The sequence below is a fragment of the Rhinopithecus roxellana genome, chromosome 6 (genome assembly GCF_007565055.1).
Source record: "Rhinopithecus roxellana isolate Shanxi Qingling chromosome 6, ASM756505v1, whole genome shotgun sequence".
NCBI lineage: Eukaryota > Metazoa > Chordata > Mammalia > Primates > Cercopithecidae > Rhinopithecus > Rhinopithecus roxellana.
The window spans coordinates 52,311,621-52,337,821 of NC_044554.1; the positions used below are offsets into that span (position 1 = coordinate 52,311,621).

Below are 26,201 nucleotides of genomic sequence, written 5' to 3' on the forward strand. Positions count from 1 at the left end.
AGTGCAGGACCTAGCTCTACCAACCAACACCATCATCTTTTATCCCCCTTTCTTTCTAATGGAGATAAGATCTCACCATCTTAAAGCTTTGATTGAGGCCCATTTATTTCCACCAGTTTTTAACTTTGTATGTCACTGCAGAATTTTGTAAGCAGTGAGACCTATAACTGACATCACATTTTCTTTCAATGAAAGAGTGACAATGTGATATAGAATACTGAGCCTAAAGTCATGACAAGATAATTTTCAATTGTAGCAAATGCTATGAAGAACATAAACTGTAATATGAAATAGTAATTGGAGAAGGGATTACTTTAGATAAATAGTAATTTGAAATGAAAATTTTATCTAGAAAATACTTTTAAAATTTTGATGTTGGGAAGAATGAGGAAGTTTAAATGAAGATGAGAAAGCATAAATAATTGTGGTTATTTGCAAATCTTCCATTTTTAACAGTGTTCATTGCATGATTTTGATTATACCATTTGGATTTTAAATTCTCATTTTAAGGTAAAACTGTCTAATGATCATTGTCAGATTTCAGAAGTATCATATATCTATTCTCTCCAGTATTCAATTAAGAAAAATAACCTTGACTAGCACATTATATGCATCTTGTTGTAGTTGATTCAATAGACATGTATTGAATACTTACCACACATACCAGGCACTGTTCTAGGCACTGGGTATACAAAGAAATAAACAAGACACAGCCCTTCTGAGACAGGAGGATCGCTTGAGCCCAGGAGGTGGAGATTGCAGTGAGCCAAGGTCATGCCACTACACTCCAGCCTGGTGATACAGCAAGACTTTGTCTCCAAAAGAAAAAACAAAATGACAACAACGCTGCCTTTTACTTCAATGAATGTAGCTAAAGCAGTTTTTAGGGGTAACATAGATGATTTTAAAGTTATCATTGACTCTAAAACAGACTCACTATGGCCATTTTAGAGAAAGTTTGCTCCTCACTATTTTAAGAAGATTAAGAGTATATGACAACTACCTTTAAAAATAGTTTTAATTGCCAAACTGCATGTTCTAGTTCTAGTAGTTTACATTCCAAATAGAAGTGAACATAGGCACATTGAAAAAACACGTGAATCAAGCCATTATTGTGATAATTACTGTATAAGTTGAACAGTGAAAGATCACTTTCAGTTGGGTTAGTCATGGGAAAGCTTCACTCAGGAGTTACAATTTGTATTCAGTTTTAAAGGATGGATACGAATAGGTGGAAAATAGAACGAAAGCTAACTTGGAGGGTTGGGTGTAGGAGGGGAGCATTGAACACAGTGATGGAATTAAATATCAAGGTATATTTAAGGGACATGGATAAATAGGCTTGACTGGAGTGAAAGGTTTGTATTGGTAACTAGTAAAAGATAAAGCAAAGTCTTCTAATAGAAAACAAGATTTCGACTGTACCATTATAGTGATATGTTTCCATAATCTTCAATTCATTTACAGTCTATTTTGATATTCTGTAAAGGGTTTATCACAATGTACAATTTTCAATTGTATCATGATTCTAAATAAGTCTTTACACCCCTAAGTATGTTCTATAGATTTTGAGGCCAGAGTCCTTTAGCCCTACTCAGGTTAAAATGATGTTTTGTTTTTCAGTTACTTACACGCCAAGTCAATCATCCACAGAGACCTCAAGAGTAATAGTATCCTTCCTGAAATTTGTCTGCGAAGTTTGAAAACATCCTGACTTTTTCTTCTGCATTTTGTCTTCACATTATGTAAAAACAGTTTTCATGCTAAGTTCGATATACTGTAAAGAGAATTAACAAAGAATTATGCATGCGTGTATAGGAGAGCAGGATACCACAGCCTGCTTTTGGTTTCTCGACAACTGAACTTTACAAGAAAATCTGTCAGAAGTCTTTACAATAGTAGGATTTTTTTATTGCTTGCTTACATTTTATCAGCACTATAAAACTGATAGTTTTGTAACTTTGAGTCCCTTTCAGACCTCTGACCTTGCTCAGTGGTAGTTGAGATATAACTGAAGGCTCTAAATTATATAACAACGAGGTGAGAAAAACATAGTATTTCTTCTTCCCCAAGTGCAGACTAAGATACTGTCTGCAGCATCTTCATTCCAATGAAGAGCCTGTACAGCTTGCCCAGGAGTGCCAAGAGAATATCTGGTCCTACATTGCTAAAATCTAATGGGAAAGTTTCAGGTTCTCCCGTAAACTTAGGAAAGCATCTCACCTCATCCTAGCACATTTCAAGCCCCCAAAATCTTAAAAGCAGGTTGTATAAGCTAAATAGAACTAATCATTGTTTTAGACATACTTATTGACTTTAAGAGGAAAGATGAAGTACTGTGTTTTAAAGAATATTGTATTACAGAATTATAGAAATTAGATCTCTTACCTAAAATCTTCATAATGCTTGCTCTGATAGGAAAATGAGATCTACTGTTTTCCTTTACTTACTACACCTCAGATATATTTCTTCATGAAGACCTCACAGTAAAAATAGGTGATTTTGGTCTAGCTACAGTGAAATCTCGATGGAGTGGGTCCCATCAGTTTGAACAGTTGTCTGGATCCATTTTGTGGATGGTAAGAATTGAGGCTATTTTTCCACTGATTAAATTTTTGGCCCTGAGATGCTGCTGAGTTACTAGAAAGTCACTGAAGGTTTCAACTATAGTATTTTCATAGTCCCCAGTATTCACAAAAATCAATGTTCTTATTTTTCATGTAAATAGATTTTTTAACTTTTTTCTTTACCCTTAAAAAGAGTATTTTGAAACCAGTTTCAGTGTATCTCAAACAAAAATATATGTCTTATAAACAGTGTTTTATATTTTATTCAAAATTGTTTAAAGTATTTTGTGTTCAAAATGTTCTGTGTATCCTGTTGAAAAAAAACAGGTATGCAATTTAAGGCAGGTGTGATCTACAGCCATTATTATGGTTTTGCTAAGAAAACTACTCCTTTTAACAGAGAAGCTGTTTCACAGTCTTATTTAAGCCTAATTTGGAAAGTTACTCCTTTAGACTAGAAAGAGTCTCCTAATTATGGGGCAGCTAGAAGAGGAAAGACAAAAAAAAAGAGAGGTAGATTAACAGCCTTGTGCTGTCTTGCATAGCTCTTTCTTTCTTCCTGTTTTTTGCTTTGTGAAAAAGAAGAAAGAGAAGTTCTAAAAGAAGGGAACTAAAACTTCTGTGCAGTTGCAGCAAGCTGTGGAAAGCTCAGTCATTATGAATCATTCCCTAAAACAGCATTCTTAAAAGGGTCCCTCACAGCGTTTTAGAGGGCCCACAAGATCTTTCCTTTGTGAGACAAGATTTTCTTTATATCATTCAACCAAAACAACACATCGCAACAGATTGCGTGCAAAAGCAAATATGAGAATCCAGCTGGCTTCTGTTAAGTCAGACATTGAAGAGAATCACAGGCCAGGCATGGTGGCTCAAGCCCATAGTTCCAGCTATTTGGGAGGCTGGGGCAGGAGGATCATTTGATCCCAGGAGTTGACTGGCCTGCTCAACAAAGTGAGACCCCATCTCTAAACCATAAAAGGAGGATAATTGTACTACTATTCTTACTAAACTTTGTTTTTGATAATAGTTACTTTTCATTTAAAATGAATGATCTGTGTTAACATCTGCTGGTTATTATTTTAACAGTTAAATGAATTAATAGTTTAATTTCTCCATTAAATTTTAATGATAAATATCCACAGATACAATCCACATAAAGAAAAGTGCTTTAGCGTCCTCAATAATTTTTAAGAGTGAAAAAGAGTCCCGAGACCAAAAAGTTAGAAAACTACAGCTCTAAGCTGAATACAGCCTTTCCCAAAAGTCTTAGTGTAATTCTAAGCTTTAAATAACTTAATCTGCCCTAAGACTTTCGGGCACCCTGCTGGAAACAGAAAAGTTGTAAAGGCTTTCAAAGCAGCAAACTGTATGTAGCAGTCTCCAAAAAGGGAAGTCCAAGGTAGGACTCCCAAGTTTGTCCGAATAAACCTAGAGTTAAATTGAGCTATGATTTCTTATGACAGTAAGTAGAATTAGGGCAAGTGGCAAGGTAGAAGAGTATTCTAGTACCCTAACCTCCTCTAAGTCTCTTGATCTGAAATGTTGAGTTGGACTAGTAGATTTCTAATGCCCCTTCTGTTTCTAAGATTCAGTGATTGGAGTTAGCTAGATTTTTTTCATTATTTAACATGTTTAACTGTTTTAATTTATAATTATAAGTGATAGAAAAATTAATAACTATAATCTGATGTCAGGCACCTTTATTAAGGCATACACACCTTGTGAAAACAATGGCATTGTATCCTAAAACGATGAGGGAAAACAGATTGTAAGTGCTGAAATTGCAAAACCTAAAACTATAAACAATAGTCACGTGCTTCTAAAGTATATTAATTTTTAACTTTGTGGGAGAGTTAGGCTCAATCAAGTCTCCAGTTTTGTCCTTACTTTTTCAAAAACCTTCGTTAATACAGTTTGTAGATTATTATACATAAAGTTTTATATTTTCTTACAATTAATTTTTTGTTGATACCTGTATTCTTCCATGCTGAGTTTTACGACAAGAGAATAATAGCCAACAGCACCCTTCATTGTTAAACCCATCCTGGGTTGGTACTGCCCTCAGAAACAAATATGGAACATTCATATCATAGGAGAGAAGAATTTGGTTATAACTAAGGCTGTGTGGTCCTCTGAATTATATACAATGTTCTTCTCAACTTTGTTTTATTTATATCTTAGGAGAGAAAGAAACCTTTGTGAGAGTTTTTACAAATTAAATTGCTAAATTGAAGATTCGTCATGCATTTCTTAAAATAGGTGACATGCAACTTTTCATCAAACTACCACCAACAGTGTGAGATAAAACTAAATTAAAAGAAAAAAGCAGTTCATCTGATTTCTACTTCATCTCTCACAAAAATTGGTTTAGGCTTTGAAAATTGTACCTTTGCCATACCAACCTCTCAGTATTCTGGCTTGCTCATTACATCACAGTTATATGTGGTTTATTTTGTACTGTATTACTAAAAGCAACTATGAACAAAATGTATGACAAAGCGAAGTAGATCAACTTTCTCCTTCACTTCCATCCTCTCGTGCTCTTCAGGACATCCCACAGATCTTCCATCAGTGGTTCTCAACTTTGGTTGGACATTAGAATCATCTGGGGAGCTTTAAAGACTAATTAATGTTTGGGTCCCACCCCCAGACTCTGATATGTTCTGTGATTGGACTGGAGTGTAGTCTGGACGTTGAGGGGTTTAAGGCTCCACGGGTCATTCTCATTTGCAGCTGTTGCTGAGTGCCATTATTGCCTCTCCCTGTGAGATGCCTGCCTTACCCAGACCAATAACCAGGAATTTTGTCCCAGGTCTTTCAGCCATTTTTGCAGAGTTAGTACCACTTTTGCTGTCAAATTGACATTGTCATAAACTTTTCATTAATATACTGCCATTTCGATTCCTTCCAAATGAAACAATACAGAAGACACAAGGTGAAAGAATAACTCTTTTAAGCTCATATTTAACCAACTGTTTATTGTATTTCATGTAAATAAGAAACCTAATTGTGCAATACAATGACTAAAATGTGTAAAACTGTAGCAAATAGGATTGTTTCATTGCCCAAGAAGCAGCAGCCAAAAGATTCTTTATACCATCTTTTACTAAATCTACCCGCTGTCTTGCTTTTGTTAATAAAGCATCCATGGCATGTTTATAACATATGCTGATTCCATAGTTTGAAAGGGGATTTGAGTTTATCAGTCTTGAAATTCTACCATTATTTTCTAAGGTGTCCTCAGATGAGAAAAGTTGTTTGTACCAATGGGAAAACTTAAATTCTAGGACAGTTACTACAGTAGTTATGCTGCTCCTAAGCATCTTATAACCACAAATCTAGTATTTCTTTGCTGAATCAAGAATGGGAAGTGGGAACTGATTCTAATAGGGTAAATCGTGGGAAGAATTCAAATGGCAGTGATGGTATTTTGTGCAGAAAGAGGTTGCCTGAATAATTACCAAATTATAAAACCTTAGTAATACAATAACAAAATCTCTGCTAATACTGTCTCTTTTCTGAGTTTATAGAGCAGAGGGTTTTTTCTTCATCTTAATTTTATTTCTTTGACTATTAAGAGAATTGATTACATATTAGACAGATGTTTTAACGGTAAAAGCATTACCCTAGGAATTATAATAGCTTGTTTTTCAGTCTTTGGTCAGTTGAAGTGAAGAATTAACTAGAATATTTTTCTTTGTATGTTCTAACAGGCACCAGAAGTCATCAGAATGCAAGATAAAAATCCATACAGCTTTCAGTCGGATGTATATGCCTTTGGGATTGTTCTGTATGAATTGATGACTGGACAGTTACCTTATTCAAACATCAATAACAGGGACCAGGTAAATATTTACCACCTCTTGGTGTTTATTTTGCCATCTGTATACAAGGCTCCAGGTAGTTGTAGAAAATAAGTGTTAACTTCTGGGTAAGCATGAAGGATAGAATTCTTGATTTTTGTTACCAGTTTTAGAAATCGTTTGTATACTTTTGGCAGTAATAGCAACAGGTAAGTCCTTTCCTTCGAATATCAGTCATAAATGTTACAATGGAATAAAATTCCTGATTTTCTGACTAGAAACTACAGATACAACAATGGATACTTCTTGACCATAGCACAGTTAGAAGAATGAGCTCTGCTACTGTAGCATCTGGGCATTATGCTATTCACTGTATCACAGTTGTGCTGTCAGAACAGGCACTCAGCTGTGAGCTTCTTTATATTAAATTCTTTTAGAATTACTAAGATTTCTTGAAATCTTTAATTTTTAAAACTAGGTAAATGGAAGGAATCACGCTTTGATTTTTCTATAATGAGAATTCTAGTAGGAGGGTAATTTTTTACTTATTTCCTTCCTCAGCTCCTGTTCCCTGTCCCTTACCTTCCAGAAGGTACTAATATAGCCTCATGGAGCTCTTAGCCTTTTCTATCTCTGCCTCAGTAAGCTTGCTTAGACTTTTAAAATTGGCCAAGAAAAGTGAATTGTCTTTACTAAAATTACCTTGAATGACTACATTTTAAAAGGTTTGTGAAGGTGTGTGGAGAGAGATTACAACAGTTACCCTGTTAGTATATTAAAAACACTAGTTGACCACATCAACTCTAATTAAAGAATATTTAGACTTTATGCTGTGATTTGCCTCAGAATCACCTGGGAATTTTGTTTAAAAAAGGGGATACTGGCCGGGCGCGGTGGCTCAAGCCTGTAATCCCAGCACTTTGGGAGGCCGAGACGGGCGGATCACGAGGTCAGGAGATCGAGACCATCCTGGCTAACACGGTGAAACCCCGTCTCTACTAAAAAAACTACAAAAATCTAGCCGGGCGAGGTGGCGGGCGCCTGTAGTCCCAGCTACTCGGGAGGCTGAGGCAGGAGAATGGCGGGAACCCGGGAGGCGGAGCTTGCAGTGAGCTGAGATCCGGCCACTGCACTCCAGCCCCGGCGATAGAGCGAGACTCCGTCTCAAAAAAAAAAAAAAAAAAAAGATACTGGTGCAGATTCTAAAAATGGGGAGGAGCCAATCACCTACATTTTTTTCTGTTTCCCAGGTGATTCCAATACAGACCAAAGTTGAGAATCACCAGTCTAAATAATTTTTTTAATAAGAGTGCAAGCTTTTTAGGTATTTCATCATAACTTCCCAACCTAATGAGATGGTAGTTCTTGTATATAAATGTTACTGCTTCATTTAAGTGATTTGGTCTGTTTTGTCAAGAGCTCAACTCTCTCTTTTTGGTGCTAACTCTGAGTAGCTTTCTCACTTCACCTATTGTGATATCGGAGAAATAATCTCTTAAGTTACCATGTACTTTGTGTGTGTACTTATCGAATCACCATATGCCCCTTACACAACAGTGGTCTTGACTATGTTTGATGGTTTTTAAAAAAGGCTACATTTCTACCCAGTTCATTATAAAACTAAATTTTAGTTGGTGTTGGCCTTTCTAACTACTTCATAGCTTTAGAATGTTGAGTCTTAGTTTTGAGTGTGAAACAACATGACTTTGGATCTGATGTTTTAAGCCTGCATGAAACTTAGATTCAGGGTGGACTGAAATTTCAGCTAAAGAACATAATTGAAACATTGTTCTTACTGTACTTGTGATAGATAGATCTATATCACTGAAATGATTGATTTGACAGTGGCAGTCAGGGTAGCGAAATGGTCTCTAATTTACAAGCTTCATGTCATCTGCCTTTTATAGTCTTATTAATTCGATCATAGAGCATAACATCCTGTACCATGTTCACTTTTCCTGTACATAATATTTTTCTGGAGGAATTAGGGATTTTTATTTTAGTTTCAGTTGATTTATCATATAGACTACAAATTAATAAAAATTTATGAACCTAAGATCTGGATGAAATTCATTTGTCAGTGAATATGTTTATCTTAATACAGTAATAAAATTATAATATAGAAACAAGTATTATCTCCAAAATACGGATAAAAGCATCCCAGAGTTCTGCACTCATCCACTTCTTGGCATTTTAGGTGCTTTGTCCTCCATGGGAGTATAATAAATGATGTGGCAAGGGCTTACTCTCCATGAGAGGAATGTGTGACCAACAGAAGGGTAAGGCCTTTACTAGTTAATTCTTTCTAATAGTATAGTTAGAACCTTCTGGAATTTGCTAGTCTGAAACCAAGTTAAGTATTTAATGGAGAAGGAGGAGGTAAAAGAATGATGTCCTCTTACAACTACCCCCATTCTGCTTCATTACCCTCTAGTCTACTTTTGTCAAATAGTACTTTCTATGAAACTCCACATTTTGAAGAGTTAACTCTGGCCATCCTCAATGAAGTTGTCCTAGGTACTGTTCCATTCATCCTTTGATTTTTCTTTTGCTGTCTGTAATACTTGGATCTCCATGGCTCTCAGATTAGTCTTCTGTTTAAGAATCCAGGAATATTCTTTACTATGCAATGTGAATACCATTCCCCTAGACTCTCATGCCCATAGTCTGAGGTGGCAGATTTTGCCTGTAAATTCAGAGCACAGCTGGTAAAACAGTGTGATGTAATGGCAGGTCTTGGACTCAGGTAGATAGACTGGTCTACCTACCTCTCTGGGTATCTTTTTTTTCCTTTTTTCTTTTTTCTTTTTTTTTTTTTTCCCCAAGACGGAGTCTTGCTCTGTTGCCCAGGCTGGAATGCAGTGGCCTGATCTCGGCTCACTGCGACCTCTGCCTCCTGGGTTCAGTGATTCTTCTGTCTCATCCTCTCGAGTAGCTGGGATTACAGGCGTGCACCACTATGCCCAACTAATTTTTTTTTTTTTTTTTTTTTTTTTTTTTTTTTTTTTTTTTTTTTTTTTTTTGAGACGGAGTCTCGCTCTGTCACCCAGGCTGGAGTGCTGTGGCCGGATCTCAGCTCACTGCAAGCTCCGCCTCCCGGGTTTACACCATTCTCCTGCCTCAGCCTCCCGAGTAGCTGGGACTACAGGCGCTGCCACCTCGCCCGGCTAGTTTTTTGTAGTTTTTAGTAGAGACGGGGTTTCACCATGTTAGCCAGGATGGTCTCGATCTCCTGACCTCGTGATCCGCCCATCTCGGCCTCCCAAAGTGCTGGGATTACAGGGTTGAGCCACCGCGCCCGGCCGCCCAACTAATTTTTTTGTATTTTTGGTAGAGACGGAGGTTTCACCATGCTGGTCAGGCTGGTCTCGAACTCCCGACCTGATGATCTGCCTGCGTTGGCCTCCCAAAGTGCTGGGATTACAGGCGTGAGCCACTGCACCTGGCCTTTTTTCTTTTTTCAGTTACCCCCAAAATAAGGGAATTTGGCTAAAGAATTTCTTCCAGCTTCAAAAATCAGATTCTTTTCTAAAATAGGTATCTTAGCTCTTTGCAAAGCGGTATGCCTTTTTACCTTTATTCACCCTAGTACTAAAAGTCTGGGATATCACTTTGTCATCCCCCAACTCTTCTTTATCATTCCAACATTCTTCTCTCTAATCACCCTGTTCTTCCCTCCTTCAGTGCACTTTCTCTTTTAAGTTGGGATTAATAATGTGCTCACTTAAGCTAGGTATATTGACTATACCTTTATGGCTTTCTTTTCTTGGAGCAGAAGTGCTATGTCTTCTTAGAAGAATAGATAGTATATATCCGTTATTTCAAGTGTATTCCAGTTATAATTGCTGCATAACAAACCACCCAGAATGTAGTAGCTTAAAATATGAATCTGTAGGTTGGGCTGTTCTCAGTGAGGAAAGTTCTTACCAGTTTCACACCATATTGACTAGAGTAGATTTACTGGGTGTTAAAAGGATCTACTCGAAAGTGGCTCATTCACGTATCTGGCAAGTTGGTGCTAGCTAGAAGCCAGAAGCTCAGTTATTCTCCACATGAGCCTTTCCTTGCGGACCTCTTCGCAGGTCTTCGAGGACCTCTTCATTGGTCTTTCTCACAGCATGGTGGCTAGGTTCTAAGCACAAGATCTGAAGAAACAGGAACTAAGTACTAGTCTCTTATCAACAGGCAAATTATTTTAATAGAAAATGTTTTCAATACCAACTATATACAAAGCACTGTGGAATATAGAAGGATTCAAAATGAATAAAACAAAACACAGGCTGTGCTCTCAATGGCATGTGCAGTTCTTTTGAGGCCCTGCTGGGGGTGATACTGAAAATGAGCAGACATGAGCTCCAGTAATACCATGGAGTGAATGACAGGGTCGAGACACCAGGAGTACTGAGTGTGGATTGAAAGTATGAAGAATCAGTCCCAGAATTTCAAGCCAAAGTATTGGTTTCGTTGTGTATGTGCCACATGAATCTTCTGTCCATGAATAACATCCAGGAAAAACTTTCCCTTTTTTCTTCTTTCTGTTTCTTCATCAGTCAGCCTCTGCACCGCACCCCAGCAGATACTGAAAGCTGCCTGCTTTGTGCTCTGCACTAACTAAATTCTGTGGGATGTATAAAAACATGAGAGTTGTCTTTGATTTTTTTTTCTCACATTCCTCCTGAAAGACTCTTGAAAAACTATGTATCTCCTTGTGTATTTTTTAAGTTGGCATCTAAAAGTTTTTATCTTAAGTTTAAATAATTGCAAAGAATGTAATTTCCAGTATATTCTATTAACATTTTAAAATAAGACTACTATCTTAGATATACATATACATATATATATATATATATATATATCCCTCTTTTTGAAATATATGCATCAGAATCTAAAAACCATACTGATTTTATGCCTATTAAAAATACTGAAGCTCTTCATTAATTTCTGGAAGTTTTACTTGGTTCCTTTTTTCTCTTCAAACTATTTGTATTGTTTCTCACAGAAATTCATCCTAATGTAACATCTGTATGTTTTAAAGCCTTTTATTGATTACCTAAATTACATCTCTGCAATAAAAATATGTATATAAGTTTAAATTTAGAATTTTACAAAATTGTTACTTCAAGATCTGATTAGTAATTTTTTTAATTCTGAATTACGTTTTTGTTGCAAGTAATATATAACTGATGAAAGTAGCATTTAAGTTTTGATATATGGAAACATAGAAGGTAAAATTATATTGGAAATATGAATCTTAATGACATGGGGCTTTTCTTTTCCCTTCAATTAATGTATGTATCTGTGGATAAATACAGCTTTTTTGCTAGGACACTAGATACTAAGACTTAGTATTGATTCTTTCCATATTTCATTTTTAAAGAGGTAAATACTGAGAAATTTTATCTAAATTATAAGAAGATGACAAAGGCAGGAGTTTTGTTGTAGCCACATGCAGAGTTTAGTGGTCCCCAAGACCAGCTTCAGGTTTGTTAAAAGGACTCACTGAAAACTCACTGAAAGCTGCTCAAGACTCACTGACAGCTGTTAAATTCACAGTTACAGTTTATTACAATGAAAGAATACAGATTAAAATTAACAAGGGAAGAGACCCATAGGACAGAATTCAGGAGCGTTCTTGTTGGAGCTTCCTGTCACCCTCTCCCAGTGGAGTTGTGGACAGATCTTCCAGTAGCAATGTATGACAACACACATGGATTGTTGCCAACCAGGGAAGCTCACCTGAGCCTTGGAGTCTAGAGTTTTTATTGGGGTTCAGTCACATAGATATGATTAATCACCTGGGGGCTGACCTTAGTTTCCAGCTCCTGCAGAGGTCAAGCTGATGCCACATGACCCAGAGCCCTCTATAAATCACATTGTTAGCATAGACTATCTGGCATGGCCCATGGCCCCCAAATAAACAGACACTCTTATCAGGCAGGACATTTCAAGGGCTTAGTGATTACCTCCCAGGAGCCAGGAGGAAAGGCTAGCTCTCTTTGAGCACGGTTAATTCTTTACCACATACTATATCATTCAATCATTTGAGCTCATTCCTATAATGTACCAAAATGTACTTAGTAACTTGTCATTAAAAAATGTTTTAAAAGCTCAGCTGACATTTCAATTAATATTTTTGAAAGTAAAGAGTTGAAAACCAACAGACTTGTTTCCCATTCGTTGGAGCCCAGTTCGACACCAGTATTTAGAAATGTTTCTTTGTTGCCCCAGAGGTTTTTATACCCTGGGACAATGTATACTATAGTTAGGTTACATATGCGTAAAAGGTGTGCCTTTTGTAAAGTGGTAGAAGGGCAGTTATAACAGGAAAATGAGAAAGGAAGATAAGTGTTACACTTCCACTTGAGTGGTTCTCTGGCAAATCACTTTTTTCAAAGGGGATGCCAGTAAGTTGATAGTTGTAGAAATTAATTCCCTTAAAATGACCACGTTGGCTGGGCGTGGTGGCTCACGCCTGTAACCCCAGCACTTTGGGAGGCTGAGGCAGGTGGATCACATAAGGTCTGGAGTTCAAGACTAGCCTGGCCAACATGGTGAAACCCCATCTCTACTAAAAAAATACAAACATTAGTTGGGCATGGTGGTGTGTACCTATAATCCAGCTCCTGGGGAGGCTGAGGCAGGAGAATCTCTTGAACCCAGGAGAGGGAGGTTGCAGTGAGCTGAGATCATACCACTGCACTCCAGCCTGGGCAACAGAGCAAGACTCTGTCTCAAATTAAAAAAAAAAAAAAAAACCCACCATGTGTATATACCTTTGACAAAGCCTTCCTGTAACCCCAGGGATACTTGACCCTAATTTAAAGTCTACGGACATATGACATGGCTAATCAACTAGCAAAAAGTTATCACGCACTTAATGAATAGTTAACTTAAACATTGAAAACCTCTTGTGTCCACAAGGTTATGTTAAATACTGGAGGTAGTGGTGTTATAGATATTTTTTGAGGTTTTTTTTTTTTTTTTTTTTTTTTTTTGAGACAGTCTGGCTCTGTTGCCCAGGCTGGAGTGCAGTGGCACAATCTCAGCTCACTGCAACCTCTGCCTTTTGGGTTCAAGCAGTTCCTGGCCTCAGCCTCCCACGGAGCTGGGACTACAGGCACACGCTGCCATGCCCAGCTAATTTTTATATTTTTAGTAGAGACAAGGTTACATCATCTTGGCCAGGCTGGTCTTGAACTCCTAGACCTCATGATCCACCCTCCTCGGCCTCCCAAAGTGCTGGGATTACAGGTGTGAGCCACCAAGCCTGGCTTCTTTAAGAATTTTTTAGAAATACATATGTATGAGTCACAATCTCTCTGCCCGAGCACCTATAGTCTCATTGGAGAACTTAGATAAGAAACATATCACAAAAAGATTAATAACCACACAAGGCAGTAAATGATCATCACAGCTAGTGGTGGGAAGAAGGACCATTATTACTTCTAGGTGTGTAAAGAAAGGTATGATAAGCATGGTTACCTTTCAGTTAGGCCTTGATTCATCTGGATTTCAGGTAGATGGCGAAGGGGTGAGGGAGGGCATTACGAGCACAGTAGGAGCAGCGGCAATAAAAAAGTTAAAAGTGGCGTCGTGTTGGGATAGTCTTCTCTACAAATCCTCTGTTACTTACTTAACTATATTATCTCGGGCAAGTTACTTAATTTATTTGAGCTTTGGATTCCTTATCTGTAAAACGGGGTCAACACCACCCTTGTAGAATTCATTTTTGAGTATTAAATTAGATGATTTAATACTATCCAAGTTTTTTGGCCTTTCGGGGCTACCTTTTCCATTGATAGCCAGGTAAGAATACCTGAATTGCTGTCCATAATATATGACTATAAGCACTCCAGATCCTTTCTCTCAACTTTGAAGACCCCTGTTTGAAGTGCTTTACATTCTCCTGGCTGTTGCTTATCACCTGTTGCTCCAAGGTATTACTCCAGGTTACCCCCAGTATTCTAAGACTGCTGTCTTCCATTAAAATGATGATGTTATGATGGTGTAGCTTCAGTAGGGGGCATTGTGAAAGAAAACTGTACTCCCTTCAATTCAGTATCTCTTTCCAAGGTTCATCCTTTAACCTCTACTGTATAGAGACCACATTGCAATCAAAGCTTTACTAATGCCTGGCAGTTAAACAAGGGTCATTACAGCACCAAACAGGAAATAATACAATGTATCAAGCTTGGCCATTTTTAAATTCATCAGCTCTGCAGCTCTCCCCTGTAGCAGAGATCTCTTACGGGCTTTCAATCCACTTTACCCTCTACTCTGCACCTGTTGCACCTATTCCCTCTAAGACCAAAAGCCCTTCTCTCAGGCTGTCCTCCCTAAGTCCCAAGACTCCTAATATCTATCCCTGCCTGCCCTCAAAAGAGGCAAAATATTAGGAAATTAAGAAATTAGAAAAAATTGTAAATCTCCGAATCCAGAGAAGACAAGCCTTTTTTATTTCATTAAACAGATTTTAGCTCCTGCTGGCTTCCCCTTCTCTCCTCTGGGGGAGGCTCTGGTTTGTATAACCAAGTGGTCCATTAGCATTTCCACAATAAAAGGGCTTAAGATACAGATGCCAAAAAAACTGCTAAAATGTTAGCCTTTTTGGTTTTCCCTACACATATGTAAAGGACTTACCACAATATCCAACAACAAGATGTGCTGAATAATTTTTTTTCTTTTTTAAAGTAAAGAAGAGACACTGTCAGATCTGTTTTAGATGGTTACCCTGTGATTGGGAAAATGGACTAGATAAGGAGAGACCGAAAGCAGGGGAGCAATTAGAGAACCTTTGCCACAGTCCAGGGATCATAAAGATTTGAGCTTGCAGCTCCTTTTGTGGGTTCCCTACAATCTATGATGTAGCATTGGTTTTTTAAAACTTTTTATTGAGGTGTAGTACATACATCATACATCATAAGATGTAAATGTACAGCTTATTGTGTTTTCAGTGAATATGAAGTATATTTTTCAACATATCTACAAGGTTGAATTATTTCCCTTTTTTTTCTCTCTCCAGATAATTTTTATGGTGGGACGAGGATACCTATCTCCAGATCTCAGTAAGGTACGGAGTAACTGTCCAAAAGCCATGAAGAGATTAATGGCAGAGTGCCTCAAAAAGAAAAGAGATGAAAGACCACTCTTTCCCCAAGTAAGAAAAAGCTTCATACTATCCAAAAGAACAGACTAACATTCATAGACAGATTTCTGAGTACTTTTTTGGGCACACAGTCTGTATTTCGTGAGTTTGGATTCTATGTGCAGACTCCAGACAAGTAAACATCTTAAGATGGTTTCGGCCGGGCGCGGTGGCTCACGCCTGTAATCCCAGCACTTTGGGAGGCCGAGACGGGCGGATCACGAGGTCAGGAGATTGAGACCATCCTGGCTAACACGGTGAAACCCCGTCTCTACTAAAAATACAAAAAACTAGCCGGGCAAGGTGGCGGGCGCCTGTAGTCCCAGCTACTCGGGAGGCTGAGGCAGGAGAATGGCGTGAACCCGGGAGGCGGAGCTTGCAGTGAGCTGAGATCTGGCCACTGCACTCCAGTCCGGGTGACAGAGTGAGACTCCACCTCAAAAAAAAAAAAAAAAAAAAAAAAAAAAAGATGGTTTCATGAGGGTTGAGCAGTGGTACACCTAGAAATTTCGGGTCCCAATACAAAATATTCAGAAAGACTTTGCATTTGTCCATCAGTTCTCAGACTTCTCTGTCTTTGAATTCTTTTACATGTTTAAAAATTATCGAAGACTGCCCCTGCCCCCGCAAATAGCTTTTGTTTATGTAAGTTTTAATTACCTTATTACAAATTAAAACTATGTTTTTAAAAATTTATGAATTAAACATAATAAACCAGTATCTTAAATAATATTTAGGAAAAAACAGTTCTATTATCTAAGAGAAAAAAATTAGTGAGGAGTTGCATTGTTTTACTTTTTTTGCAAATCCCTTTGCAAAAAGAAGATAGCTGGATTCTCAGCTTTTGCACTCACATTGCAATATCTCACATCATGTCATCCATAAAAACTCTACTTAACGCTTGTAAAACAGTTGACAGTAAAAAAGGCAAATGATATCTTATTGTTATTACAAAAATAGTGTTGACCTCATGGGTCCCCTGGTGGTCCACAGACCACATTTTGTGAAGCACTGCTTTATTTCCTCTTGGTGGTAAACAGATTGAAGCTTTCCTTTAATACTAGGTCTTTTTGAGGGGCATTTCTGCCTGGTGCAGAGAAAAGAAGAGGCAATAAGGCAGTTGTCAGCTCAGCCTGCCTTCACCTCATTCTTGATAACTCATTGCTTTTTTTTTTCTCTCCATGTTGGATAAAGCCTTAAATTAATAAGTCTTAGAAAGAACTGTAACTAAGGCCAGGCGTGGTGACTCATGCCTGTAATCCCAACATTTTTGGAGGCCAAGGCAGGCAGATCACTTGAGGTCAGGAGTTCAAGACCAGCCTGGCCAATGTGGCGAAACCCCGTCTCTACTAAAAATACAAAAATTAGTTAGGGATGGTGGCAGGAGCCTGTGATCCCAGCCACTCAGGAGACTAAGACATGAGAGTCGCCTGAACCCAGGAGGTGGAGATTGCAATGAGCTGAGATGATGCTACTGCACTCCAGCCAGGGTGACAGAATGAGACTGTCTCAAAAAAAAAAAAAATCTAAATACCTCAACTAGCTTACAAGAGTTTAGCTGTAGTAGATATTGTAATATAAATGCAATGTTTTCTGATACTTAGGGAGCTCCTGATAACACTGGATAAATATGCCTTCATGAATCAGTACAGTTTCAAGTGGGAAGTGCTGTTTCCCATAGTAACCCTGCTACCCTAATTACTGGAGTGTTCATTTATGAACTCTCAGGCCTTCGAATACCCAGTCCTAGCTAGGTAACTCAGAAGTCACTGTTACTGGAATGAGATTCACTCGTCCTTTATTTTTAAATCTAAAAAACGTTGTTCTTCTCTAAAGAATGAAAGAAGGTAAAATTGATGGTTTTTAACAAGTCTCTCAGGGTGTTGCCTAAGAGAAGAAAGGGAAAGCTAAGTGGTTCGGTGGGTAGATATAAGTTTCATTTTTCAGGGTTCAAAGTTACTGTTCCTTTGAGGAAGAGTTTTTTTTTTTGTTGTTGTTTCTCTAAGTCAGGAAACCTCTGAGTTGAGACTGTCCTGGTGAGAGACCAGTGCTGCTGACCAGCTTCAGCATGACCCTCTCCCATGTTCCCTTTTTCACATCACGGTGCTCGGGTTTTTACTTAGCATGTTTGATTGACATTAATAATGCAAAGTACATCCTTAGGCCTACTTTTAAAATGATATTAAAAGGGGCAAAATGCTTAGCTCATACTTCTGAATATAACATTTCATTAATTACATGGTTTCAAAAACTGAAGTACATATGTGAACTTTTCAGATTATTGGAGGCTGTCCCTTTTAAGTGTTATTTTAAAATTTTTGTTACAGGATATCTTTTCACACCATAGTGTTATGTGCCACATAAATTTTAGATGGCTAAAGATCTATATATTTTAAAAAATATAAAATATGAAATCATTTTTATAGTTTTGAGGTAGGAAAGCCTTCCTTAATAGACAAAATTCAGAAGGAAAAAATTAGCAGATGTGAGTACATTAAAAATGTTTAAACTTCTATATAGAAAAATAACATTGAAAGCTAAAGAGAATAATTGTAGCATATATAACAAAAGTAAATGTTTATAATATACAAAGACTCCTTCAAATCAATAAGTAAAAAACAATAGAAAATGGGCAAAGGGAATATGAACAGGTGATTCACATAATAAATACAAATGGTGAATGAATTTAGGGAAAGGTGTAAAGATGTCCATAGAGGTCAGTAAAATGCAAAGACACACAGCAGTGAAATATATTTTAATTTTGCCTCTCAGGTTGGTAATATCCAGCACTGGGAACAATGTTGGGAAGTGAGGAAGAGCATTCTTTCTAAAATTTTAAAGGTTTGGTGGGAGGCACCATTTTGGAAGAACTTGGTAGAATCCATAAATTAAAAGTACTTCTAAAAATCTGTGCTATGTAACCTATTTCATAAGTATTCAGATATATATAAGAATGTTTACTGTAATAAGAAAAAGACATTAAGATTAAGTTAGTTTTGTATTGATGACAAAGATATTGGTGAGAGAAAAAGAAAACAAGACAGAAAACAAAATGTAGTATGATACTCTTTTTTTTTTTTTTTTTAAATAGGCAGAGCCTGTTCTGTTGCCCAGGCTGGAGTGCAGTAATATGATCATAGCCCACTGCAGCCTCAAACTCCTGGGCTCAAGCGATCCTCTCACCTCAGCCTCCTAAGTAGCTGGGACTGCAGGTGCCCATCACCACACCCAGCTAATTTCTGGTGGTGGTGGTGGTGGTGGTGGTGGTGGTGGTGGTGGTGGTGGTGGTGGTTGTAGAGATGGATTCTCACTATGTTGCCTAGGCTGGTCTTTAACTCCTGGACTCAGGCGATCCTCTGCCCTCAGCCTCCCAAAGTGCTGGGATTACAGGCATGAGCCCCAGTGCCCAGGCTGATAACCACTTTAAAAGGTTGTACAGAGGCCAGGCGCGGTGGCTCACACCTGTAATCCCAGCTCTTTGGGAGGCCAAAGCAGGCGGATCACCTAAGGTTGGGAGTTCGAGACCAGCCTGACCAACATGGAGAAACCCTGACTCTACTAAGAATACAAAATTAGCCGGGCATGGTGGCACATGCCTGTAATCCCAGCTACTCGGGAGACTGGGGCAGGAAAATCATTTGAACCCAGGAGGTGGAGGTTGTGGTGAGCCGAGATTGCGCCATTGCACTCCAGCCTGGGCAACGAGAGTGAAATTCTGTCTCAAAAAAAAAAAAAAAATGTTGTACAGGTGGGCTCTGTTTTCATATATGTATTTTTATACATAAAAAAAGAAGGCCGGGCGTGGTGGCTCAAGCCTGTAATCCCAGTACTTTGGGAGGCCGAGACGGGCGGATCACAAGGTCAGGAGATCGAGACCATCCTGGCTAACACGGTGAAACCCCGTCTCTACTAAAAATACAAAATAGCCGGGCGAGGTGGCGGGCGCCTGTAGTCCCAGCTACTCGGGAGGCTGAGGCAGGAGAATGGCATAAACCTGGGAGGCGGAGCTTGCAGTGAGCTGAGATCCGGCCACTGCACTCCAGCCCGGGCGACAGAGCAAGACTCCGTCTCAAATAAGAAAAAAAAAAAAAAAAAGGTGCTGAAGAGGCCAGGTGCAAGTGACTCACACCTGTAATCCCAGCACTTTGGGAGGCCAAGGTGGGTGGATCACTTGAGGTCAGGAGTTCGAGACCAGCCTGGGCAACATGGTGAAACCTGTCTCTACTAAAAATACAAAATTAGCCGGGCTTGGTGGCACATGCCTGTGATCCCAGCTACTCGGGAGGCTGAGACAGGAGAATCGCTTAAACCTGGGAGGCAGAGGTTGCAGTGAGCTGCGACTGTGCCACTGCACTCCAGCCTGGACAACAGAGTGAGACTCAGTCTCAAAAAAAACGGTACAGAAGAAAGTATAGATTCTAACAGTGGTTATCCCTGGAGAGCAGGATTTGAGAGCCTTATACTCTTAATTCTCTAGTATTTTAATTCTTATTTGCACGTTATACTTGGGATTTAAAATTTTTTGCAACTGCTTACTTCTTTGTCTTACATTAATCATCATAAAGATTACTTTTTTAAAAATAAAAGTTTAACTTTTAAAAACAATTTTCAGCCAGGTGTGATGGCTGTTGTCTGTAATCCCCGCCCTTTGGGAGGCTGAGGCAGGCAGATCACCTGAGATCAGGAGTTTGAGACCAACCTGGCCAACATGGTGAAACGCTGTCTCTACTGAAAATACAAAAATTTAGCTGGGCGTGGTGGTGGACACCTGTAATCCCAGCTACTCGGGAGGTGGAGGCAGGAGAATCGCTTGAACCCAGGAGGCGGAGGTTGCAGTGAGCTGAGATTGTGCCACTGCACTCCAGCCTGGGCAACAAGAGCGAGACTCCCTCTCAAAAAAAAAAAAAAAAAAAAATTGATACCTCAGGACAATAACAAAAGTAATAATAATAGCTGCTAAAGTTTTATTGAGTGCTTATTATAGGCCAGACTTTATGCCAAGCCCTTTAAACACATATTTCATGATTACGAACGTGCATTATCATGCTGTATGCCTTCAAGGATTATAACCTGTTTCTTTGTACCTTAAAATTGTGAATTTCTGCATTTTATGTATTGGGGTCTATTTGTCGAGTTCTCCTCTCTTTGCTCTTGGGTTGTCACCTGTCATTTCTCATGTGCTACTAGCACTCTGGGTCCATGGGGTTCTGCTTTTCATTAGGTGTATGTAAAACATTTCCCATTGCTAGGTTTCTTTAAAGGGCAAGTAGCTGTGATAGTTCTGTTAGGAGATAGTCATATAGTGCTTTACTTATTTATACTCCATCTTCTTCCCAACAGAGACTTGTGATCTGTAACAAAAAGGTGTAAAATTGGTTTTAAATTTTTATTATTTACTGTTTCAAGACTAACAAATGATCTAAAATATAAATAAAAGCTGACTAAGAATTCTTCTCCCCATTTAATTTACAGTGATAGTTTCTTCTTAAGAAAAAATACCAGTTCTTTACAAATATTTTCCCAAGCATTTATGACAATACTGAAAACAATGTAAGATTTCAGGTGCTTTCTTGTAAAGTGTGATGGGACTCTTAAAAGATTTATACCACACAGATTTTCATTCTTCTTTCTGTTTTTTCTTTTCCTTTTTTTCTTTTTTTCTTTCTTTTTTCTTTTTTCTTTTTTTTTTTTTTTTTTTTTTGTAGATTCTCGCCTCTATTGAGCTGCTGGCCCGCTCATTGCCAAAAATTCACCGCAGTGCATCAGAACCCTCCTTGAATCGGGCTGGTTTCCAAACAGAGGATTTTAGTCTATATGCTTGTGCTTCTCCAAAAACACCCATCCAGGCAGGGGGATATGGTGCGTTTCCTGTCCACTGAAATAAATGAATGAGAGAGTTCAGGAGAGTAGCAACAAAAGGAAAATAAATGAACATATGTTTGCTTATATGTTAAATTGAATAAAACATTCTTTTTTTTTAAGGTGAACCAAAGAACACTTGTGTGGTTAAAGACTAGGTATAATTTTTCCCCAAACTAAAATTTATACTTAACGTTGGATTTTTAACATCCAAGGGTTAAAATATATAGACATTGCTAAAAATTGGCAGAGCCTCTTCTAGAGGCTTTACTTTCTGTTCCGGGTTTGTTTCGTTCACTTGATCATTTTAAGTATTAAACTTCAGTTTCTCATGCAACTTTTGTTACCAGCTACCACATGTCCACTAGGTACTCCAGAAGAAGACCCTACCAGTGCCTGTGTTTGCAGGTGAGAAGTTGGCAGTCGGTTAGCCTAGGTTAGATAAGGCAAACTGAGCAGATCTAATTTAGGAAGTCAGTAGAATTTAATAATAATTATTATTAATACTGTAACTTATAACAATTCGGAAAATGTGGATGTCCTTTATTTCCTTGAAGCAATAAACTAAGTTTCTTTTTATAAATTTTGAGTGCAGGTGACCAAAAATATTGCTAAGGAGTGGTATGTTTGACATGAGTAAAATGTCTTAACTTTGGATTTTTAGCAGGAAAATGTTATAAATTGGAGTTTCTTTTAAATAGCTTTTTTTTTTTTTAATACATTAAGGATGTCTTGCTCATGTAGAAGTCAAATTTCATTGCAAATGCATTGCTCCCTTCATACCCAGTCCCTCCCCTACAAAAAATCTTCACAGAATTCTGTGAGAACTTTTAGGTGTGTTTTTCTTTGAGATACCTCTGGTTGCCAAACACCAGGTAATAGATTTTTTTAAGTTGTTATTAGATTATTCTTACCTCTCAATGATACGTATTTTAGCAATCACTTTATCATTATGTCTCATGTTCTGTCCTCCTTATATTCTTTGCCCAGCAAGATTCTACTTATGATGAATGAATGCTTTTCTCCTTTTTGCATTCCATGGTATGAAGTATTTGTTAGGGTTCTTTAATACTTATAGATTGTTGTGTAGAAAATGACTGTAATGTGGTGGTCAGTGTATTCTTACTGTGATTCAGAGGGAATCCTTTATAGAAAGCAACAGCACGTGGTCTTGTCAAAGATTTGGCCATCTCTACTTACTGTCAGCCTCTTAACTATATCTTCACTTACTCAATTTGGTTTTGTCATGATTTTTAAATGTAGCCAGTAATTCAAGGTTCTTCCAGTAAACAGACATCTGTGTGAATGCCTCCTTGAAGTCAATAAAGAAGTAAATTGAGAAGACTTTAAATTAATGATAATTTAGTTTTTAAGTGCCCATAAATAAATTTTTGAAACATTTTCTTTGTTTGAATAGTTAGATGTCATCCAGGAAACCACTCAATAATAATTATGGCAAACCTTTAGCCCCTCATTTGGGTAGCTTAAGATAAGTAATGCCATTATGATTTCAGAATTGATTCATGACTTTAGTTAAGAAAATGAAAAGGAACATTTCTCATATTTTAAAAAAATGATACTAAGGAATAAAGAAATGTAACTATTAGAAAATATCTAAGTATATGATTTTTAAATCCTCCAGTGGCACTAAAAATATGATTATTAGTAATTGTAAGATAGAGTTTTATTCATTCACAAATAGAAGACTACAAGCATGTAACTAACCAAGTTTTTATAAAATTGACTTTATGGAATGCTCCAAAGGTTTGGCCATTTTGAGGCACAAGGTCAAGGGATATCTTTATTGATAGAGCTCCTTCTAGAATTTCCCAGCATATCTGCCTCACTGTTCTTCCTTTCATTCTTCACTCTCTTTTTCTTCTTGGTGCCATCCTGCCTAGGCTCCCATCGTCTGCATCTGACGCTTTTCCTTTCTTTCTTTACTAGTCTCCTTTGCAATGGGGCATGGCTAAGCTCTGTAGAACCACTCAGAAATTCATTGTTCCATTCTGTAGCCAGTAAAACACGCCTCCAAAGGAACACAGAGTAATTCTACTCTGTCTTTTAAATTAGGTCCACCGGAAATGTTAGTGAAAGGACATTAAAAATGTGGCAGGTGACGTGTTTAGCTAATACGGATACGGAGAAATAGGAAGCAGTAGAATTAAATGTTTCCCTTTCAGGTTTAATTGTATTTGTTCTTGGGTTTTGTTTTATACTGAGTTTTAAATATATTCTCCAAATAAAAACATTATTTTTTCTAACCATATGTAGAGTTAATCTCTTTGACTAAGTAGCTGAAACAAAAGAACATTTGTTCTTTTGTGACTGCTTTTTTCCTGAAACCTGAGCCCTCATTTTTTTTTTAAATTAAAGTTGATTTCCTTCTTCAGTAAGGAAAACTTTTTAAAGTTATTAATCAGTGATAGGGAAAAAGATTTGTCTTCTTGATTTTAAGTAGTTTCAGGATCACAGGATGTAATCAAGTGCTTCCTGTGAATAAATAAATGTATTTATTTTCAGGCATTATACTAGCCATTTAATCTTTTTTATTTATTTTCTTCCTGCCCCTTGGATGGCATATACCAGCCATTTAGATACTAAACTCTAATAGTTAAACCAATAGTTAAAATTGTCCTCTCTAAAACATTGGCTATTTAATATACCAGCTTAAATAACCTTTCTCTCAAGTGAGTCACTCTTAGTTTAAGAACATTATGTGCCTTTTTAAAAAATACTATGAAATGGTGCTTCATGACAGAAACATTTTATCAGTTATAGTCTTACTTGATTGAAAATTTTGGGACATTTCTGTAGAACTTTTTACTTTATTAAATATTTCATCTCTCCTGTGACTGTTTTCTCAAAGAATTTAAAAGACCCAATGTGTCTATGCCAGAATGTTTCCCATCCTTTTGAAACTGCCTGGGCCAGGCGTAGTGGCTCATGCTGTAATCCCAGCACTTTTGGAGGCCAAGGTGGGCAGATCACATGAGCCCAGGAGTTTGAAACAGTCTGGACAACATGGCAAAACCCTGTCTCTACAAAAAAATTTAAAAATTAGCCAAGTATAGTGGTGCACAACTGTAGCCCCAGCCACTTGGGAGGCTGACCTGGGAGGATCGCTTGAACCTGGGAGGCGGAGGCTGCTGTGAGCCTTCATCATGCCACTGCACTCCAGCCTGGGCAACAAAGCAAAACCCTGTCGAAAAAAAAGAAAAGGAAAAAAGAAACTGTTTGAAAGTCATGACAGAGTGTCAGGAGGGGATTTACTCTGGCTGCGGTTGACTTTCTCCTTAAATGTCAAGTAGTGATTAATTTGGGTAAGAAGTAACCTGTTACATTTTTTATAACATACTTTAAGGAATGTATCAAATTCTGTGTATAATGCCCATTAAAATGTACTCCATTCTGGAATAAAGGGTAATGAGTAATATTTTTAAACTAGTTAATAAAGTCCTTAGCTTTCACATAAACCATGACATTTGAGGTGTCTAAAATCACAGGGTCTTTTTTTTTTTTTTTTTTTTTTCACTCTTCCCAGTTGTTCTCTGCTGTATTCCTAAATAAAGTTAAATTGAAAATGCATTGCCAGTTGTGGTGGCTCACACCTGTAATCCCAGCACTTTGGGAGGCTGAGGCAGATAGATCACTTGAGGCCAGTTCGAGACCAGCCTGGCCAACATGGCGAAACCCCCATCTCTACTAAAAATACAAAAAGCTGGGCATAGTAGTGTGCACCTGTAATCTAGCTGCTTGGGAGGCTAAAGCACAAGAATTGCTTGAACCCAGGAGGCGGAGGTTGCAGTGAGCCAAGACTGCACCACTGCACTCCAGCCTGGGTAATAGAGCAAGACTCTCTCAAAAAAAGAAATTGAAAATGCAGCTTAAGTTATCCTCAGCCTGAAAGAAGGGGAAAGAAAATGCTTCAATTTGGCCTCGAATTGATTTTTTTATTAATTAATATACCAAGATATTTTTTAAGACACAGAGTATCTAAGTATTTCACTTCAAATAACTTCACGCAAGCAGAGTTGGCTCTTCAGATAAAATTGGGTAGGAAGTAGAATAGTAGAGATTTCCAGATCGGCAAGAAGGAATCATTAAGAAAAGATACTTTTTCTGAAAGCAGATTCATCACCTGTTACTGCCATGTTTTCCTTAAATTCTCCATGATTTTAGGAACATTTTAAGAGTCTTATTTTATTGATTCCTAAACTATGGATTGTTTTCTTTTTTTCCCCTCAATCCCAAGTGTGACTATAAAAAGGACTGCATTCTGTTAGAAGCACTACACTTTCGATAGAGTGATAGTGTTTGCTTTGTTCTTTGTGCGGTTGTTTGGTTTTAATTTTTTTTTGGAGACAGAGTCTCACTCTGTCATTCAGTCTGGAGTGTAGTGGTGCAGTACCACCACGCCCTGGTAATTTTTGTTTTTGTTTTTGAGACAGAGTCTCATTCTGTTGCCCAGACTGGAGTGCAGTGGTGTGATCTCAGCTAACTGCAGCCTCTGCCTCCCGGGTTCAAGTGATTCTCCTGCCTCAACTTCCTGAGTAGCTGGAATTACAGGTATGTGGCACCACACCTGACTATAATTTTTTTTTTTTTTTTTTTTCCAGTAGAAACAGAGTTTCACCATGTTGGCCAGGCTGGTCTTGAACTCTTGACCTCAGGTGATCCACCCACCTCAGCCTCCCAAAGTGCTGGGATTACAGGCATGAGCAACCTTGCCGGCCTGGTTTTTATTTTTAAGACTAATATTTAAGTTTGTGGAGTATGACACTTCAACAAAATGAAATTTCTAATTATTATAATGAATAGGAAACA

The 26,201-nt window shown here is 37.9% G+C and overlaps 1 protein-coding gene across 4 annotated transcripts in view; it reads left to right on the top strand.

The window, feature by feature from the left end:
* The window catches only part of BRAF (B-Raf proto-oncogene, serine/threonine kinase), a 211,387-nt gene that overhangs the window by 176,846 nt on the left and 8,340 nt on the right, over positions 1-26,201 (top strand). Inside the window, exons 14-19 of one of the 4 annotated variants that reach the window (XR_004057859.1) lie at positions 1,624-1,670; positions 2,461-2,579; positions 6,281-6,412; positions 8,568-8,649; positions 15,393-15,527; positions 21,221-21,470. Coding sequence is in view for 3 of the 4 variants with exons in the window: in XM_030931930.1 (XP_030787790.1) it covers positions 1,624-1,670; positions 2,461-2,579; positions 6,281-6,412; positions 15,393-15,527; positions 21,221-21,374; positions 21,725-21,786 (649 nt within the window). In the remaining variant the exon portion in view is untranslated. Of the gene's footprint in view, positions 1-1,623; positions 1,671-2,460; positions 2,580-6,280; positions 6,413-8,567; positions 8,650-15,392; positions 15,528-21,220; positions 21,471-21,724; positions 24,407-26,201 lie in introns of those variants that run through there. The other 3 variants (XM_030931930.1, XM_010359812.2, XM_030931931.1) reach the window with 3 other exon arrangements.